General features: G+C 39.3%; 1 protein-coding gene across 9 annotated transcripts in view; it reads right to left on the bottom strand.

Moving 5' to 3' along the window:
* RABGAP1L (RAB GTPase activating protein 1 like) overlaps positions 1–20609 on the bottom strand; it is a 263348-nt gene that overhangs the window by 231181 nt on the left and 11558 nt on the right. For 6 of the 9 annotated variants that reach the window (XM_064515591.1, XM_064515588.1, XM_064515592.1 and 3 more), the window contains one exon: positions 700–844. The exons of 1 other annotated variant lie outside the window; for it this stretch is intronic. In XM_064515591.1, coding sequence (XP_064371661.1) covers positions 700–787 — 88 coding nt within the window. In that variant the 5' untranslated portion in view covers positions 788–844. Of the gene's footprint in view, positions 1–699; positions 845–16362; positions 16578–20609 lie in introns of those variants that run through there. 2 more of the 9 variants (XM_064515589.1, XM_064515595.1) reach the window with 2 other exon arrangements.

Here is a 20609-nt window from a genome sequence, read left to right as displayed (position 1 = left end):
TTTTCCAGTGCCTTATCTCTGGCAGCAAAAGCTTATGTTAAGCACACATTGTGGGGGGGAGGCATTTACTTAGCTTACCAGTATTGTTTTCTGAAAGAAAATAAATCTAATATGAAGAGATGACTGCTTTATCAGTTTACTTTAAAAAATAAAAATATTAATTCTTCTGGTGGTTTCCATGAAAGCAATGTTAAGAACCAAACCTAAAAAAAAAAAAAAAACAAACCACACCACGGTACAACTAAAAAGTAATCACATAGTTTACTCTGGCAGCACTGTCACCTCTGTGAAAGCAAACTCCTACCATGTATGGCAACAGCAAATAATTGCTCCGTTGGTGGACAGCAGACTGTTTAATTGTTGTACTGGGTGCCTAGATACAGAGACTCTGCAGACTGTTTTTACACGTCAGTCTTATGCCCAAGGCATAACAATTTAAGAAAAAAAGAATCAAGGGAAAACAAGAAAATGTCTACTCCCTCTCAAAAGCATACTACATCCCCATCGCATTAAAAGAATGTTAACCAGCACTTTTCACCAGGCCACATTATAATAAACACCTTAGCATTCATAAAGGAGAAAAAAAGCTTTCCTGACTTGAAGCTTTAGATTATGTACAAGTCAGTGAATCACTTAAATATTACAAAGATGCATAGTTTGGAGTCATTCAGGGAAAAATACTGTTGTTCTTCATCTCACCTCTAAGGCGATTAGGGTGAAGAGCCCTCCTAGAGGAAGGGAAGGCAGGTGGTCCTGCGGCACGACTCAGCGAGGAAGCACCTGACATTTACAGCCAAAGCAGCCCCATGCCGCTAACCTTCTCTGCAGCAGAGATCACCAATTACTGCAAGACAAAGGCGAGGGGAGAGAAGCAAACTTAAAAACAGAACAAACCCACAAATCTGAACTCCTAAAATTCATAGGCTGAGGGGGCCATCACAAACACTAGATGAAGCAGGTTTACGAAAGTCTAGGTTTAAGAAAGAATATCACAGTAAGCTGCTAATTACATAGGTAGCCCCCACTCAACATGGGTACTTTCTTTTTCTCAAATGCCAACACTTAAAAAAAAAAAAAAAAAAAAAAAAAAAAAAAAAAAAAACCACCATTCAGGACCAGCTACACCCTAGACAAAACAGAGTTATAATAATGTTTGAGGGTTTTATTTTTAAAAAGAAACAAGCAATTATTCAGGCCTAAAACTTGTTCACACACAAAAGTTACAAAGACACAAAAAACATCAATGGAAGAACAGAATTATTACACTAGCATATATGCCTCCTAACAACACATTAAATTAATCTATACTGCTTCTAAATTTAATCTATACTGCTTCTAAATTTAATCTATGCAAGAGAATCCAATTAAAGTATAACCAATTTGAGAATATCCACTCATTTTTCTGGCAACTGAATAAAAAAAAATTTAAAAAAAAACCAAACTTTCTCCTCCCCCATTCCCTTCTACAAACTATACCTCAAAAAAAAAAAAAGTGTAAATAAGTGGGCTTTCTCTCCTCTAAAGCCGTTACCAGTGCTTATGCATATCTTACTAACAAGGTGGCACACGTATATGCCAAGTTCTGGCAAATGAGCTTATGAGATGGGCTATGAAAATTTCACCCAACGAGCTCATTCTGCCTCAAGGATAAAACAAAGCAAACAACGTAAATAAAGCAACTCTGTGGCAAGCCTTCACACTGCGTCCCCGTCACCACCTAAGCACTACCGTTTAGTTTCATCAGCCAGTGATTCATTTTTATAACTTTGGAAAACATGAGGTAGTGGCAAAGAGTATCTAATTTTTCTCAGCTGAAGTTTGACAAGGCAGAATTTAGGTTTCTTATATTGTTCACTGCTACACGATGCTTACACAGGCAGCACTAAAATTCAATCTGAGTGTTAGCTGATTTTACTGAAGAATATATTTTATTCCATAGGGAAGCAATAGCATAGGAGAATTGTTTGTTTTAAAGAGATTATTTTATGTTTTAATCATTAATGGGAAGAATATCAATGTCAGCCTAATTTTGCCTATTTAACAACCTCTCTGTTAAACAGATTGAGTGTTTCAGCCAGGTATTTTCTCCACAAGCTATCATTTCCAATAAAAATTACATGACACAAGGCAAAAGAGACCATATGGAGAAGCAGTATGATATAACACAGTAGTGATCCTGGACACCAATGTTTCTCCTTTCCAAACCGGTGCTTTTAAAAAGAGTCGCTTCCGACATCACTGAAGCAAAGAGAAATCCTGTCTCATTGCCTGGCACTGATTACCTTCAGTGTTACTAAAATCTTTCCTCCTCACAGAGTCACAATTGTAAGCTATGACAACTGTTCTCTTGAGATTTGCAACTTGCATTCGGGGAATATGAGGTTTGGCAGATTTAACTTACGATGCTTTGCTCTTAACCACAGAAGCTACCTTTATACCATCTAACCATAGACAACGTAGTCGCTATTTCCCTTAACATTTCTCAAAAACGGTTAAACTGTAGTTAATCCAGCGTTGCACAGTGGGATAGACTACATGACGTTTCATGACCTCCTCTATTTTCTTTAGTTATTTTTCATACCTCTTATTTCTTTCATCTTAACAGTTGTCAAATGTAATCATAAGGGTTGTAAATTAATAGCCACACCAGACATTTATTTGTATTATTCAGTCACAAATCTTCCAAAACTGCAAAGACTATGAGTTTTGATTTGACAGACATCTAGACTACTGCTGCTTTTGTATCAAAACCATCTAAATTGAATGGTGCACCCAAGAATTCATAAGGAAGAAAAACGTCCTTTACAATAGAAAACAAAACTAAGCTTCTCACTAAAAACAAAGAAATACTTTCCATAGAACTTTGCATCTTAAATCCTTTAGGATCCAAACTAAGATCTTAAATTGTTACCTGCAAATTTAAACATTCAGATATAATATGGAAAAGATGAAGAGAGAAATAGTTCTTTTACAGACAGCTTAACTGGAAGTGAAACCTCCTTAAAGTAACAATGACTGCTTGAAATTCAGAAACTTGAGTGTACTATATAAAGGTATACATGACAACTAAAAACAACAGGAAATGGCCATCTTGTCAACTGTTGCCTGTCCTAGTTGCGGGTACAATCGAGTGTCATGCTGTAAATAACATTCTTATTTTCATTTGAACAATAAATTCTTAACTTCCTCTGCATGCCGGAAGTAATCTGTTGGCATTTCACATTCATAGAGCAAATTATTTATAAAAATATTCCGAGATGCAGTTCTGCTAATTTCAAAGGCCTTAACAGGACAAAAAAAAAAAAAAAAAAAAAAAAAACAAAAAAAACAGAGAATGGAAATTCATAAAAGAAAATAATTTTTTTTTCCTTCATAAAAAGTGATCTTCCACTTGTAAGAACAGGATAGTAAGTAGGTAATCTGATATACCTGGTAACATACGTTGCTATATCTACCTACTCATATGGTAGGTAAAATGAGGCATTCTTCGCTTTCTGATTTTTCCATGTTAAGTCTGAAGAATCAATACAATTTGCTTACACCATCGATCAAGAGGAGAAAAATGAGGTTTCCCCTCAACATGCAGATCTGCATTAATGCGTTTCAAAGTACCCAAACCCTTCCAGGAATTGGTATGAGATGGGGATATGAACATTTCTGAAAGGTAGATACCAAGAAATAATGAATACTTTCCTTAATTAAAAGGAAGTATTAATTTTTTATGACAATGAAATCTTCAGGAAGATTTGTGTAATCAATTTAACTAACCAAATCATTCCAAATTCATTCTGTAATTCAAGGCAGAACAACTGCTTGGAGAGGCAATGTGAAAACTGGCTAACCCCTACACAAAAGTCCATTCATTCACAGCTAATAAAATGATAAGAATATAACTGTGACAAAAAAAAAATCTTCATCTAAAGGAAGAATGCTTTAAAGTCATATGATTCTGCATCTGAAAAAATCACATTAAAAAGACGTTTCTGTTTTACCACCTGAAGTGATCTTCAAATTCTAACCTCAAAATGCTCAAACCTTGACGTGTCCAAATCTGTCACACACATATAACGGGTACTGACAGACGGCTTCTGTCAGAGAACGTCTGTTCTGTTCGTGTATGGGCTGCATTCTCAGAGGATGCTGTTCCTAAGGTTCCCTTCCAAAATATTTTTCATCCCAAGTCCTAGAAAGCTCAAGTATTGCTCAGTATTTCTTCCACAGACTACCTGTAAAGAGGAGTGAGAAAGGGAAAGGGAGCATACACGCAAGCCCTTTTTCCAAGGCACAATTTCTTTTCTTTCATCTCAGAAACACATAATAATCAGGATTTATTTCCCTCTCTAAGGACTAAAGAAAACATTGACTTCAAAAAAGATTAAAACTCAAGCAATCAAAAGACAGAAATGATCTCTCCATCATTATTTTACATTCTTATTTTAAAAATTCCTTTAAATAGCTAGTAAGTACAATCCCACGATATCACACAGAAGACTTTCATAAAGTCACCTTTAACCAGTGATCACAAGAAAGATTCCCAGTACATAAATTAATCTGGGGCTGCCAAACAGTTGTTTTTGGGTTTTGCAGCTTTTTTCCGGTAATCAAATCTGGTAAGTAAATACACTTTATAGGGTAAATTTTATGTGAAAGATCTCAGAACAAAAAGACTTCTTACATCCTTCTTATAGTGAAACTAACCATTCTTGAGCTCAAAGAAAAATATTTCACAACATTTCTGTATAAAGAAACTTAGACTCTCAGGCAGATCTCCTTCAATTATCTAGATTTTATGCATTGTACTTATTCAATTTAATGATTCTCATGGATTATGTTTGGTGCAAGTCTCTGGCCAAGCTTGACCAGTTTATAACATAATAGAATAAGTCTTGTTGGGGAAAAGATGTCTTAAACAATACAGTACAGTTATTCATACCACCAAGTACAACAAGAAAAATCTTGCAAAAAATCTATTACAGGACTTCTGTTAGTTTTCATGATGCAAGCATCCTGTCTAACATTCCCCCAACAATCATGAACAAAAACTGTATTTGCCTGTTGGAATTTTAAGTGCTGTGTTGAAAAAATTCTTGTGCCTGCATAAAAGAAAAAATGTTGAGAAGCCAGAAAGCTAAATCTCTAATTGCTATACCTTAAAAAAAGGCTCCATCTCTCAGTCTAAGATAGCTTCCCAAATATAAGCATACTGTACTATGGGTTTCAGCACAATTGATACATGGTTATAGTGAAATGCAGATATAAAAGCTTACTATCAATATTTACAGACTAAATACAGCCTCCATTAAACCTGTTCACTTCTGGAAGCAAATGGAGGAAATAAATGGCAACTAATCTAACATTATAAAATTGTAAGTTATGCTTTACTTCCAATAATTACAAAGGTAAAACTAAAGAGGTGCCAGGACACACAGACTCTTTTTTTAATGAATTGATTATACCTGAGATATAACCTCTCAAATGCATCTCAGCAATGTGTTTGTCTATAATCTCAGCATAACCATCTTTTACACTTTTGATTCAACTACACAATGAAAGGAGAAGGACAATAACAATTCTGATCTCCATAAACTTCTTTTGGCAAGATGTGGCGTAAAATATATTCGTATCACTCATGTCTTTCCAAGCTCACAAAAACCATTAACCCATGGAACAAGTAAATCATTTTCAATACAGGGAATCCATACGCAAAATACAAAGTACAACCTAGATGAGCATCGACGTTCTGCCATACATCCACATCAAAGCTCAGTCTTCAACAAACCCAACAAAGCATCCAAACCCTACTAATGCAAAAACCACAATTCGGGTGTTCAGAAGCCCCAGCAAAACAGCTGGTATTAACTGCACATCAACACAGCATAAGGAAGGAATCTTATTACGGAACCTCACATGAAGTTATTTGTGGAAAATATACAAAATAACACAACTACTTTTTCCATGATCCAATTCACAATACGACCACTGGAGTTCACTTACTACCAGAAAGAACAAAAGGCAGAATCAAAGAGGCCAAGAAGAGAAACTGGGAGGGTAAGTTGGAAAAAGCGTCACTTACGTTTGTCTTATACCCTTCATCGATGTACTCAGAGTGCTTAGGCTCCTGTCAAAAACCAGATACTAATTTACATTTCAGTCTGACTCATTACAGTCAGCCTCACTTTGTGACGTGCCGGTTTGGTGAAATCAAAGAATAAACAGAAAAGTGAAGTCATAAAGGTCAAGAAGTCAGAACAATAATCCCAAGAAACCTAAGAGAAGCTTCTAATCACACGGGAAGCTTCAAACTTCATGTTTGCCTTTTGGGGACTGGCAAAATATTTTGATCAACTCTTTCCCCCCACAATTCTTACACATACCTATTGCAAGAAACAGTAACAATTATCCAAAACAATGTAAAATTATTTCTCAAGTTTTTTACTGTGCCCTTAGTCACCTCCATTCCTTAGTCCTGTTTCCTCAAAACCATTAAACAGTTACCTCCAAGAACAATTCTAGCTAACAGCTCTCAATTTCTTACAAGTTTATATTGCAAATGCTAATAATTAAAGTACTAGCAATGAGGATTGAGTATAATAGGAAGAGTACCTTTTTATGGTGGAAGTGGATGTGTACACGTATGAGCAAACAACTTCTGCATACACAAACAGAAAGGATTAGTATCTCCAAGGATTTGTTTTCACTGCATTGCCTGATCGAGTTTTACTCCCAGTCCAACTGCTGGCACACATAAAAACCTCTCATTCACCCCCAGTGCTGTTTTGCACTCAGATGCTCACTTACACCTAGATTTAAGCTGGAAATGTTGATACTTACATGCTAGAAATAGTAAGACCTCAAAAATACAAGAGGAGAAGTTACAACAACCCATCAGTTCCTGCGATTCAGTGATCATCCAACCACTGAGTAAAGGTAGTCATTCTGATAGCACGGTTACTCGTTAGGCAGAAGAACATACCTTTTTTGAATATAGTAACTCAATCTGTTAAACAGCAGAACTGCCTAAAGCCACTGCCACTTTTCCCACTTCCTTTGCTACAATCACGCAAGTCTCACACTGGAAGAGGGCGGACAACTGAAGGGACTGACAAACAACCCTGGGGAAAAGAGCATTTCTTTAGCTAGTCCACCACGCGATGACACAAGCACCTATGTCAGCACAATAAATGAACAGAACACAGAAACAAGCAGCTGGGACTACGGACAGCTATGACTTAGGCAGCACTGCCATCAATAAATTACATGTGAGACTTCACTTCAAAACAACAGGAAATAATGAAAGTATATGTCGGGGGAACAAATTAAAACAAAGGGTGAGGGGGTAGAATTTCTTCCTCTGCCACGGGCACTTCAATGGCTCAGCCTAAATCACATAATCTAAGACTAAAATCTAGGCATTATATAAGATCAAAAATCAGGTTACTATGAAAAAGTATCAGTTTGAAATGTTCAGACACTCTTAGTAGAGGAAAATATATCAGTATGTTACTAAGCACAAAGAAAAACACTTTGTATTATTTCTGAGAGCTTATTTTAAAAGTTTAGCTAGTTATTAAATTGCTCTGCCTAGTTCTAAATTAAAATTCTGGTTTTTTAATATAAATATACACACAAAGACAGTGCCTCAGCTAGGGATTACTAGCTAGCTTTTTATCCTGATGCTGATTTGCATGTAAAGGCCTGAGAGCAGAAAAAGTATAGTAGAGACTTCATCCTAAAGTTAAAATTTTGGGAAAGGAGTAGACAGCTGAACAGGGAAGTGAGAAGATTAACATACATACATATGTTTTTTAATCGCAACATATTCGTTAGAAAAAATACTGTCGCAAACCTGTGGACCTCAGCAAAATCATTTCATCTAATCACATTTCAGAAGAAAGCCATAATATTTGACGTACATTGCAGAAAAAAAAAAAACTATCTTAATTATGCAGAAACAGCAGATAACAGGATTCCAGCAGAGATTCCAGACCTATGCAAAGTGCAATAATCAGTTCGAAACATCTAATCTGAATTAATTTGAGTTGTTTTCCCCTGGAGAAATTTCAAAAGGTACAGATGGCTATAAAAGTTAAAATCAAAATATTCAAAAATACTCGTAGACATGCTAATATTACCCTTCTGTAAGGCAATAATGCTAAATGAATAATAGTACTGAACAGAAAAACAGTGCATTTCAACATAACTACTTTTTAAACAAATTACCGCTGTGGGGTTTTTTTTATTTCTAGTTAAAATATAAACCAATTTACAATAAAAGAAAGTGCTATATCCCTAAAAAGTAGTGAAGATTATCAAAATCAACTAAGCGATTAGTTTACATTAAAAGTCAATCCTTAAAATACGATCTTCACACACAACCTTAACTCCTACCCTTTTTCTCTCCAAAAGGAAAATAAGAATTTTAGCCTATCACATGCATGGATGACTGCAACAGACTGCAAACAGAATGTGTTTGGAATACACTTCCTACCCAAGAAAAAATTGATTGCATGTCTTAAGGTACACAAAACTGACATGACCTAAACAGAAAGTTCAGCTGTACTTGAATTCAAAGTACAGCTATTTAACTCAGTTCAGCACCCAGAAAACACAGAGGTTTAAGAATCACTTATCACTGATACTAATCATGGAAAATGTGATCATTCAGAAAAGCCTTAAATATACACAACAATTGTCTCCAACTACTACTTAATAACAAAAGACAAATATATCTTTCAACCTGTTAAAAGTAATCAAACTATATTTGGAATCTTTTAACAACTCTGTTCTCATAACATTTCTCATCACAATAGCATTAAAATACTCTGTATGAAGATCTGCTAATAACCTTCTCTTCAAGGAAGTCTATAATGTTTATTTATTCTTTTAAAGAACGTAACAGCACACTTACTAGGATTTCAAGATGATTGTGATCACATACTTAAGCTGCAACAAAATAGGAGACACTGAAGAAATCCATAAAGGTCCAACATATGCCAGTATGCCACAAAAGCAACATTATGTTGTCCATGTCAAGAATTATCAAGATATCAACAGGTGTTCTTAACAGAAGATTTCAGATATAAGACATCTTCTCTCAGAGAAAAAAGAAAAAAGAGAGCGCGTGCAAGAGAGAGGGTGCGCAAGCACAGTGAAGAACTGATGGTATGCAGGACAAATTGGTAATTATGTGCAAAGCTGGCCAAAAGAAAAAACAAGGAGAGGTGTAACTTTGAGACTATTCCGTAACTACTAAATAAGTGTACTCAGCAGTATTCCTTCCTGGAAACTTCTATCATACAGTTACACCCTGCAAAACAATACCTGCCATATAGAAGTCATGGTAAAGAAGGAATAAAAGCATATAACGTAAGAGACATTCTGACAACTGTACTTACCTGCCAAAAAAGACCTGGCAGGTCATGAATGATAAGTTACTCAAAACTGATTTCTTACATTAAAAGGATTACTACTGCAGAAGTTTTATAGCGAGTACTGAGGAAGGATTTTGTTGTCTGTTACGTTCTCCTCCATTCCATTCTTCACCCATGTTTCTCACCTAATACATGATGTTGAGCAAGTCACTTCACCCTTCTATTCCCCTTAGTCCACTAGTGACACAGAAATCAAACTCAGCTTCTTAGTAAATAGCCTTCAACATCTGTTCTTAGATTCATTCACTGACTGTATTCCTATTGTAACTGATAATTTACTGGTTCTTAAAAAAAATACCTTTCTATTTTCCTTTCTCTGCCCTTTGGCTTTTTTTTTTTTTCCCTCCTATTTAGAAAACATATGGGAGATGCTAACAAGAATTTGAGCAGTGAAGTCATGGAGTTGTCCACCAGCATTAGCAACAAACTCCACTACATGAGTTTATCAGTAGACTAACATGAAATGAAAGATCACATTCAAAAGGCTAGTGCAAAGACTGCAATTTTACCGTTAACTATAGGGTTTACTGAGGGTATTTTTGTATGGAAACGTACCTCCACTTGAATACCCTTCCACTATTTGTGTATATTAGAAATAAAGACAGATCTCCCAAACATGTGAAAAAAATTTATTTCTAGACCAACTGGATACAAAAGACCTACTCAAATACTAGAAGCTAAACCAGTAACTGACTCACCTGAGTTTATAACCACGGCTTTACCTTGGTACTATTAGGTCAATAAAAGTATATCAACATAAATCAAAATACTTATACGAGTTCAGAAACTGCAGACAATCTCAAACATACGCGGAGAGTTTAAACCAAGAGCCTTGTTTCAAATTGCTTGCAGAGAATATAACTCACCAACTCTCACAACTCGCTCACTTTTCTCAAATAACTGAAAAACGTAACAGGTAACAGCCGAGACACTGCACAAATACATGAAACAACTCAAATCTATCCCCCTACACACATTTAAAATGGTCCAGTTTCCAAAATCTTGTTTTATTCCAGTGATTTCCAAAATTGATTTATGCATCAACAGAAAAACATAAAATGAATTCCAATTTAAAGTACTAACATACTGATTGCATTAAGTTAAATATTAATTCAATCATCTCGCTGTTAAGTATCAACATCTCATTTTATTTACAATGCACAAAAAAAAAGGGAAGGGCATACACTGAAACTGTAAATTTCTACCTGAAATTAATTACGTGAAAAATATTTAAGGTGTGGCTCTCATCTCTCATTGTTGTGTCTTGTCTGCACCACAGTACAAGTTGCGCTATACATTTTAGAAACGACTTGCTCCCTTATCACAAGAGCTTGATAATGCTTACTGCTTGCTCCTATGAGGAACTGACATCTTTCATTCAAACATTTTATGCTGAGGTTAGAATCATTTTTAACCAACAGTTTAAAAAAAAAATCTTTTTGAAGTTTTATACATTTCTAGATATGAAAGGGTAAAATGAAACAGTCTTGATCTCTGCTGCAGAAGCACATGAGAGGTAGAAGCAAGGACAAACTACCCAAGAGGAATACACAGACACAGCCTATGCGTGCAGGGATGGCGTTAGGAAAACCAACACCCAGCTGGAGCTAAAACTAACAAGGGATGAAGGGCAAGAGGAAAGGGCTCCTTTACCAGTAGCAGAAGGAAAGCGAAGGAAAAAGTTAGCCCTCTGCCCCATGGGGCGGGAGGCCTAGTGACAAAGGAAACTGAAAACTCAATGCCTCTTTTGCTCCAATTTTCACTGGTAAAGACCATGCTCAAGCCTCCCAAGCCCCTAAGCCTAGTAGCAGACTCTGCAGGAGTGAGGGATTACCTACAAAAGAGGAAGATGGAGTTCTGGAGCACTTCAACAAACTGGAGGTACGCAAGTCCATTGGACCAGAAGGGAGGCACGCGAGAGTCCCGAGGGAGCTGGCCAATGTCACTGAGAGGCTACTCCCTTCCACTTCTTTCAAAGTTCATGAGACTGGGGAAGATTCCTTATGACTGGAAAACAGGTGAACATCACACCCACATTCAAGCAGGGCAAGAAGAAGGATTCAGGTAACTACAGGCCAGTCAGCCTAACCTCAGTCCATGAGAGGATTAAGGAGCGAGTCCTCCTGGAAGCTATTTCTATGCCCAAGAGGAACAAGAAGTTGACTGGGAACAGGCAGCTTGGATTTACCAGTGACAAATCATCCTGATCAACCCAACAGCTTTCTACAACGAGATGAGTGGCTCAGTGGATGATGGAAGGGCAGTGGACACTGTTTACCTCAATTTTAGCAAGGCCTTCAACATAGTCTCTCATAGTCTTTCTGTAGCCAAACTAGTGAGACAGGGACTAAGGGACAAGAAGTTGTTTGGAAAACTGGCTGGACTGCTGGGCTCAAAGGATACCTATCAGCAGTATCAAGTCCAACTGGCAGCCGGTTACAATACTCTTTCTCAGGCATCAACACTGGAGCCAGTAGTGTTTAAAGTAATTATTGACGACTGGGATGATGGGACAAAGTGCACTCTTAGTAAGTTTGCTAACACCACCAAACTGGGCAAAGTGGTCTATATGCTGGAGGGCAGGGCTGCTACTCAGAAGGCTCTGCACAGGGTGGAGGAATGCACTGACAGGAACCCCAGGAAGTTCAACAAAGACAAGTGCAGAGTCCTGTATCTGGCACAGAATAACCCCATGTGACAAGAGAGGCTGGACGCTAACCAGACATTAAGCATCTTTTACATAAAAATACCTGGAGGTCCCAGTGGACAGGAAAGCTGAAAACGAGTCAGCAGTGTGCCCTTGCAGCACAGGCGGCCAAACACATCCTGGGCTGTTTTAGCAGGAGTCTAGCCAGGGAATTGATACTTCCCCTCTATTCAGCACTGGTGAGACTGCATTTGGGGTCCTGTGTCCAGGTTTGGGCTCCTCAGTGCAAAACATTAATGTACCAGAGCAAGTCCAGCAGAGGCCACCAAGCTGGTCAGAGGGCTGGAGCACATGGTGCACAATATGAGGCTGAGGGAAGTGGGTTTGTTCAGCCCGGAAAAGAGAAGGCTCAGAGGAGATTTTACTGCTGTCAGCTATCTAATGGAAAGGTGTAGAAAAGACAGATGGACTCTTTTGGATGGTGCACAGTGACAAGAAACAACAGACACAAGCTGGAAAGGAAATTTTGATGAGCTTGCACAATAAAACTCACTATGAGGGTGGTCAGACACTGGAACAGGTTCCCCAGAGAGATGGTAAGGTCCAGAGCAACCTTATCCAAGTCAGTTTTGCTTTAAGCAAAACTCTGCTTTAAGAAGGAGGCTGAATTAGATGACCTTCAGGAGTCCCCTCCAACCTACATTATCCTATCATGCTATTTCATAAAATTTCATTCAGCAGTTCTTGTATCATCTATTACTTCTTATCTATATAGGAGATTTTAGTTGTTCTATGCATATAGTAAGCATTCATCCAGTGGGGTACACAATGTAAACATTCCTTATCCACTTGCCATTAGAACTTCTTTCCTTTGTACTGTTCTGCTTCCAGTAAGTCCTCCATAACGAGGGAACACACGTTTTCAACACCAGAACAGTATGGTACTTTTAAGCTCATTTGGTCTAAAAAACATACCTTCTTTGATATCCTGACATATCTGAGGGAGGATAAGATCAGGAATGTAGAGGGCAGTGACCCATCTCACTTTGTGGCAAAAATTTTAACATTTCCTCTGCCTACTTAAAAACATTAGAAAGACCTCTGTCTTTGCTATTCTTTCCAAAGAACAGGGAAAGACCTGTCAAAGGAACAATACATAGAGTTTTCCCACAAGGGCCTCACTCATCTTTCACAGTAATCGATTTAACTAAGCAGGCTTTGGAAACGGATTTTATTTATTCATGTATCATTTATAAGTATTCACACATGCACACCCACTGGGAAAAAAAAAAAACACACTACTTTTTCCTCTCTCAACATCACAATGTTCCCTCTTGGGATATTTCTGATATGAAATTAAGTAAACGCCTTAAAAATCCATAGAGGTATTTTCTAATAATCTACACAAATGTTCTGTTTTTTTTTTTAATTAAGAGTACAAAAAATGTGAACGAATAAATTTCAAACTCTTTTCAAATACTTTAGGCTTTGTTTATGAACCATGACACTGTCAAAGAAGAGAGTCATGTCAGTGGTCCAGGTTACAGTAATGGCTCCTTTAATAGTTGTACCAGTATAACAAACAGAGAAAAATGAAGGCAGGAACAGACTGCCAAAAAGCATGAGTTTCAAAAACCACATCTTAGGAAAACATACCTGAGAACATCTTAATCTCCATTAAAAGGATAACTTCATGAACCTTAATGTCAATATTTGAAATGCACATGTTAATTTCCACTTAGCTGCTGTAATAAGAAGGTCAAGATCAAAGTCCATGGAGAGAAACTGAGAGCTATTACAGGAAAGATGAGTATACCTCGTAGTCAAAAGAGAAATGCAGGGCTTACTGTTGTGATTGGACAGAATTTTGTACCTATTTAAGAGCGCTGCTATATCAAGTTCAAAAAAGTCAATATGGCATATCAGTCCTTTGAGTACATAAAATGAGTATAATCTAATGACAAATTAATGTAGAGTGGGAATCAGAGGAAGATTTTATAATTAAGTTTAGTCAAGTTTGCAACAGCCTTCCAGTTATAGCAATGGTAATAAAAGTTACAGCTGATTCTGCCTAAAGTAGAGCTCGACAAATTTACAAAAGCTTCTATCTAACAAAATGCCCAGACGGTTCCTCGCAATTAATGAATCAAACAAAGTCTACAGAGAAGAAGAGAAGAATATGCAAAGGCAAGAGTAAGACTAAACCAAAGATATTACCATGGACAAACAAAGGGAAAAAAAAGGAACTAGAGGTGGCCCTGTAAGAAAGGAGTAGTCCGTTTAATGTTGCTGAAAACGGAAAAACAGATAAGTGATACCATGGCCCTATGATCAACATAAGCCAGTACTGATAGCAAAAAAAGAGCTTCTATCACCCTCACTATCATTTGCTCCCTTCACAAGTGGCATAAGCTAATCAAATATGCAGGGTAGCTTTTTGCAGTAAGGCCTTCTCACATTAAGTTACACTGATCGTAAAACCACGACCCAGATAAGCACATCACCCATGGTAGTTTGTGTGACTATAACAGGACTGCAGTTAAGCCCTCCTCTCTGCCAACACACTTCCTTCTCCTGCAGCTTGAGACAGTGTGACCAGGCAAGTAAGCCCGTTCAGGAAGTTGTTCTAACTGAAAAGTAACTCGGGGTGGGGAAAAAAAAAGAAATAAATAGTACCACTTTCTGACCAGATTAGTTCTCTTAACAAACTCACTTCCTGGCTGCGTAGGTCCTGTTGATGACACAGGGGAAGGAGCAGCTGCAACTGAGACTGGCTTCAGTGGCACCTGGAGTGGGCACCAGGAGGGTGGGTTCCACAGAAAGCCACATCATGCCCTGGATCTTTTTGCAATCCTCTTCTTAACATCACTAAATCTTAACCCATGAATCATTGTTTAAAGGAGCAGGTGCTATTTTTAACCGAGCATTATTGCATTTCACTGTAACTATCTTAAAGAAAATGCTGCAGAGGAGAGTACTTCAGATAATTCTCAGATCTCACTTCAGTTCTTACAACACTGGAACTAATTTGTGCTTACAACACATATTTGCAGTACATTTAAAGTGCCAACTAACCTCTTCTTAGTATCATTAGTACCATATAATCCATATACACAAACAATATTGGCTACAGTCCTACTCAAACCTAGACACACGCCTAATTTGCAGAACTAATTGTATACACCCAGTAACTCTGCACACAACTTGGAGCATTAGTCAATCTGAGGGACACTCCGGATTTAGCCTGCATCAAAGGGATTCAGGCAGGCAAGGCCACACTACCTTGCATGGATTTACAGGGAGAACGTGTACCAACAGGAACTCTTCCGGGAGACAGGAAATACAGCTGCCCTTTATCAAAGTTTTCTTGAAAGGTCACCACCGTGATTGTGAGGCTACAGCTTGACAGTGAAAGACAGAAGCTTTTTACCTAGGTGAACTACTTTTTATTTCTTGCTGGGTCTGCTTGCTTTAAAGGAGAGTTGACGCTTTAAATCTTTTTTTCCTCTCTAAACAAAAGAACAGATGCATGCAAAATCCCAGACTAGGAAACGTGGTAAGTTATGATTAATTTATAAGGTAATCAAAAACAAGCAGTCTTAGCAACACAGCTTTGTGAGAGCGGCAGTAAGAGCAAAGTACACACTTCAGAAATGCCAACTCCATCCCGTTCAGAGTGCCGTACCGCTTCAGGTGGTCTCGGCGGGTTTGGAAGGACTCTCTCCCGAAAACAAGGATTTTTGTACTACCTTACCGCGACGGAGGGCCTAACGCTGGAAGGGGACTTAAAAAAAAAAAAAAAAAAAAAAAAGCGGAGGAGCCTCAGCCATGTCAACGGCACCGATTTAGACCACTAGTTTGCTACTTCGGGCTTTTGGGAAGTGACTCCACTTTTCCTGAGAGGGAGGAGGAAGGCAGGGGAACCCTTCCACAACCCCGACCCTCCCCTCAACGCCAAAACAACTTTGTTTTTTTAAATGCCCCCCTCTCCTGCCGCCGCGCTGCCCGGAGGCGGCACTCCCCCGGCGCCCGGCCCCGTCGCACACACGGCATCGCCCCGCGCAGCCCCGCGCCTCCCCGCCGCAGGGGCCCGGGCGGCAGCCGGCGGCCCCCGGGACCCCGCAGCCCCCGCGCCGGCGGCGGCCGGGCCCGCGGCGGGAGCGCCGCAGGGCGCCGGGAGCTGTCAGCCCGCCACACGGCGCGGCCCCCCCTCCCCGCCGCGGCCTCCTGCCGGAGCGGCGCCGCCCCCGCCGCGGCCCCTCGCGAGACCCCGCGGCCCCTCACCAGCGCGGCAGGCCCGGAGGCAGCCCCGCCGTCCTTCGCTCCCTTCCGGCGCGTCCCAGCCCGGCTCCGCCAGCAGCTCCGGGGCAGGGGCGGCGGGGAGGGGGAGGCCGGGCGAGAGCGGCGCAGCCGCCTCAGGGCCGGGCGAGCGCCGTCCACATTCCGGCGGCGGCGCGGGCGGGGGCGCGCGCGCGCACCGCCCCCCTCCTCCCGCTCCCGCCTCGCTGCCGCGGCGGCGGTTGGGGAGCGCGCGGCGCGAGCGCGGCGGCCGTTAGCCCGTCGCGTGCCCCCCCCGCCCCGGTGGCGCGGCGCCTGAGGCCGCGGCCGTGCTGGCGGCGGGGGGAGGCCGGGAGCCGGCTCTCCCGGTGCGGTTGGGTCTCCGTCGGGGCACGGAGTCAGTTCGTGAATCTCCAAGTTTAGCTTGGCCTCGGGAGAGTGCGCCTTTATTAAAAATAATAACATATATGTATAAAAACATCTGATTTAGAAAACGTTTCTTTTCAGCCCCTTAGAAATGATCCAGCTCGCAGAAATGCTGACTCGTAAACATGTAGAAAATCTTCACTAGGACAAGAACGAAAGTTACCCACAGATCATGGTGATCTTTAAAAATACGACTTTTTTTTTAGTTTGCCTTTTGATTTGGAACCCCGTCTCCCTTAGCTTTAGATGGTATTTGTTTATCAACCGTGTTTGTGTGTGGCTAAATAAATATTTAATATCTAAATAGTAAATAAACGTGAATGTTTAAATAAACAAATACCGGCACTGTTTATGTTTGAATAGTGGAAGGTTGTCCTGTTGGGTTTCTTTTCTCTTTTTTGCCTTGTGTGTGAAACAAATTACATTTAAATTAACCACATAGTTTATACGGCTTGACTGTGCTCTTCCCAGCTCCGCTGTGGATCAGCAAAACGTTAAGGCATGTCAGACCATGGTGTTGAATAACTGTTTCCCTGCGTGAACAGTGGGTTAACCTGGGACAGCAGGATTCCTCATACTCCCACTCCTTTCGGACATTGTTTCTTGTCACTGGCCTTGTCACAAATTTCTTGTCACAAATATTCCGATTATTTTTATCGGACTGTAGGGCTCCGGTAAACCAGAAGAGCCTGTAGAAGTAAGAAAAACTAAGGGAGAGGAAGTGGAAGATTATAATGAATATTAGCATTATCAGAGGAATAACATGAAAAAAAGTTATTCTGCCATTGAACTTAGATGCTGCAGATTTATGCAGAAATACGGATAATAGAAGGAACTGAAAGTCATATAATAAAAATTATGAGTTAGTTGTCATAACTGGTTATTGTTACGGAAGAATAGAGCCTGTTCAGGAAGCATAGGTAGGAGAAAAAGAACACAGTGTGCCACAGAGGTGCTGAAAGTATCTGGATAATGATAAAAGAAGGAAAGGAAAAGACCAGCAGACCGAGAAGATCAAGTGCATGGTGCTTTATTTGAAGAAAATCATCCAAAGCATAGGAACTGGTGAAAGTGAGAGATGTTAACTACCAATGAACTTGAAGAAAATAAGGTTCAGTGAACTCCAAGTTTGTGTGCAAAACCTCACAGCTTCAAATCTAAGGAAAATTACACTTAGGAAAGTTGGTAGTTTCCAAAAGAATCAATACTAGGGCTGCAAGACAGACTATCCCAATGAAAGGCAAAGCTAGCAAGAGAAGAGATGGCTTAGTCTAAGCCATTTCAGTGGCTTGCACCTCTTGAAAGGGATACATGAAAGCAGCAGCTAGGTTAAATTATTAAGACTGACTACAGAAGGATTGTTGTACTAAGTAGGGAAAAATCCAGGAAGGCTAACACACCAAATGAGCTAAAACTATCAAAGAGCCATAGAGCATAACAACAAAAAACTTCTGCAAAAGATGATCTGAAAGAACTGATCTGCTCTGAGGTGGGTGAGAAAGCTATTAGCAAGTGACATGAGGAAGTGAAATGAATTTTGTTGCTTTGTTCTTCTCAAAAATGTCAACTGTAATCAGATGACTTACACAATTAACATTAGCAATATAGAAACAAATGCTCAAGCTAAACTAAGGAAAGAAACAGTTAGAATATACTCAAATAAGATACTTCCAAAACTCTTGTACCAGATAAATTTCATCCTACATATTTAAATGGCTAAGCAATCTCCAAGCTACTAGCAATCACTTTCAAGAACTGATAAAAGATAGCTGAGGTTCCATGAGATCAGTAAAAAGGAAACGAGAAAAAAGAGATTGGGTATTATAAAAAAGAAAAAAGAGAATGGGAATTATAGGCCAGACAGCTTGATGTTGTATCTGGAAAAATATTGGAATGAATTATTAAGCAATTTATTTGTAAGGACTTGGACGGTAAGATTAATAATAACCAACAATAACATACCAAAACCAAATCATAGGATTTTGACTTCAGCAAGGCTTTTGATGCCGCATCACCTAGTATTTTCATAAGCAGGCTAGGGGAGCATAGGCTATGTGAAACTTATTTGAGGGGTTAGAAAACAGCACTCAAAAGTAATCAGTGATTCACAATCAAATCAGATAGCAGTAGCAAGTGATGTCTCCAGACACTTATGTCCTGAATCCTGTTCTGTTTAATTTTAATTTTTTGATGGACTAGGACAGAGAATATTTTTATTATATTTGTGCAGGATATCCTGTTCAGGGGCGAGCTGCAAGCACTCTGAAAAACAATTAGAATTGAACAAATCGTGATGAGCTGAAACACAGATCTGAAGCAAATAGCATATAATTCAATAGGACGAGAAACAGTGTTATGAATAGCTGGGAATAATTGACTACAAAAACGTAAGGTGGAGACAAACTGGCTAAACAGTTGCTCTACAAGAAGTCGTCTTGGGTCATAGCAGTTCACAAATAGAAAATGAGTCAATAGTGTTTTGCTGTTGTAAAAAATGTGACAGCTTTACTGAAATGTAGAAGACGACTGCCAAACACAAGCCAAGCAAAGTAATTCTACACTCTACAGAGTTCAAAAAGGCTTTTGCTGAAGAACTCCTCTCAGTTTTGGGCACCTCCTTTCAATCAGAGCTCTGTGGATAATGTGAAGAACTATCACAAGTCTAGAGAACTCAACCTGTGAAGAATGACTGAAAGAACTGTAGTTGTGTACTCCAGAAAAGAAAACTGGAGAAGTTTCTTGAAGCTAATGATTGCATATGTTAAAGGCTTCCACAGAAGGGAATGGTATTTATTTTTTCTCCAGGAGTACTGGGGATCAAGTCAGGGGAGTGAGATGAAACCTAATCAAGGGAGACTTAGGCAAGATATTAAGCAAAAATTCCTAAATGGCTATTGGCTCCCTGTTGGAGAATGTTTAGAAATGGTGAGATGAATGTATCTCAGAAATGATTTAGATACATTGAACCTCCTTTCAGGCTCAGAGTATGATCTCTTGAGGTCTCCTGAAGATCTGTCTTGTATGGTTGTGAAGAAGACCTGACCTGCACAGTGGTAATAGGAAGATCTAGACATCAAAGAGGCAAACTTGATTTTTTCAGAAGTTAACCTGATTGGTACTTCATGGGAGCAACTCTAAGTCCCTAGAACAGACTGAGCATCCCTTTAATTTTGTAACTGAAGCACTTGCAATATCCACTTTCACCTCCTTACAATGTTGAAGCCTTATTTATTAAATAATCATTGTTTTCTCAGCATCTGAAAAGTCAGCAAATTAATGTATGGCCTAGAAAAAAATGAGAAATTGACAAAAAGAAAGCAGTCCATATATGAGAAAAGTGAATACACACATAAGCCCAAATTATTAGGTACTCTGGCAATGGAAATTATTTTTTGCTATGTCATGAACTCTCAAGCTAAAATACTTCATGTCCTAGTGAGACTTTTTTTTTTTTTTTAGAATACCCAAATCCGTAGGGCTGTAAGTCCACCATTGTTTAGATAAACATCCTGTGAGATGTCATAAAAATCCTGAAGATGTATACCATCCATACTCTGGGAGAAAAATACTTCTTATTTTAAAATCCACCAAAAAAAATTCAATGCTAGTCCTCTCTTGCATTATCCACTACGGGGAACTGAAGGGTAACATTGCTGGACAGATGGTGATAAAGGAATGCAGTCTAGCGTGTATTAATTCCCAGAACCTGACCGCTACAGGATTCACATACAAACATTTGTCTTGATACAGGGGAATTCCATTAACCTTATCTGAAAGATGATAATGGGAAGGCAAGGTCATCCAGTATGTGCCCAGGGAAGGCATCT

The sequence above is a fragment of the Dromaius novaehollandiae genome, chromosome 8, assembly GCF_036370855.1.
Source record: "Dromaius novaehollandiae isolate bDroNov1 chromosome 8, bDroNov1.hap1, whole genome shotgun sequence".
In the NCBI taxonomy this organism is placed as follows: domain Eukaryota; kingdom Metazoa; phylum Chordata; class Aves; order Casuariiformes; family Dromaiidae; genus Dromaius; species Dromaius novaehollandiae.
Note: the sequence above shows the minus strand (reverse complement) of the source record. Positions and strands in the feature narration are given on the sequence as shown.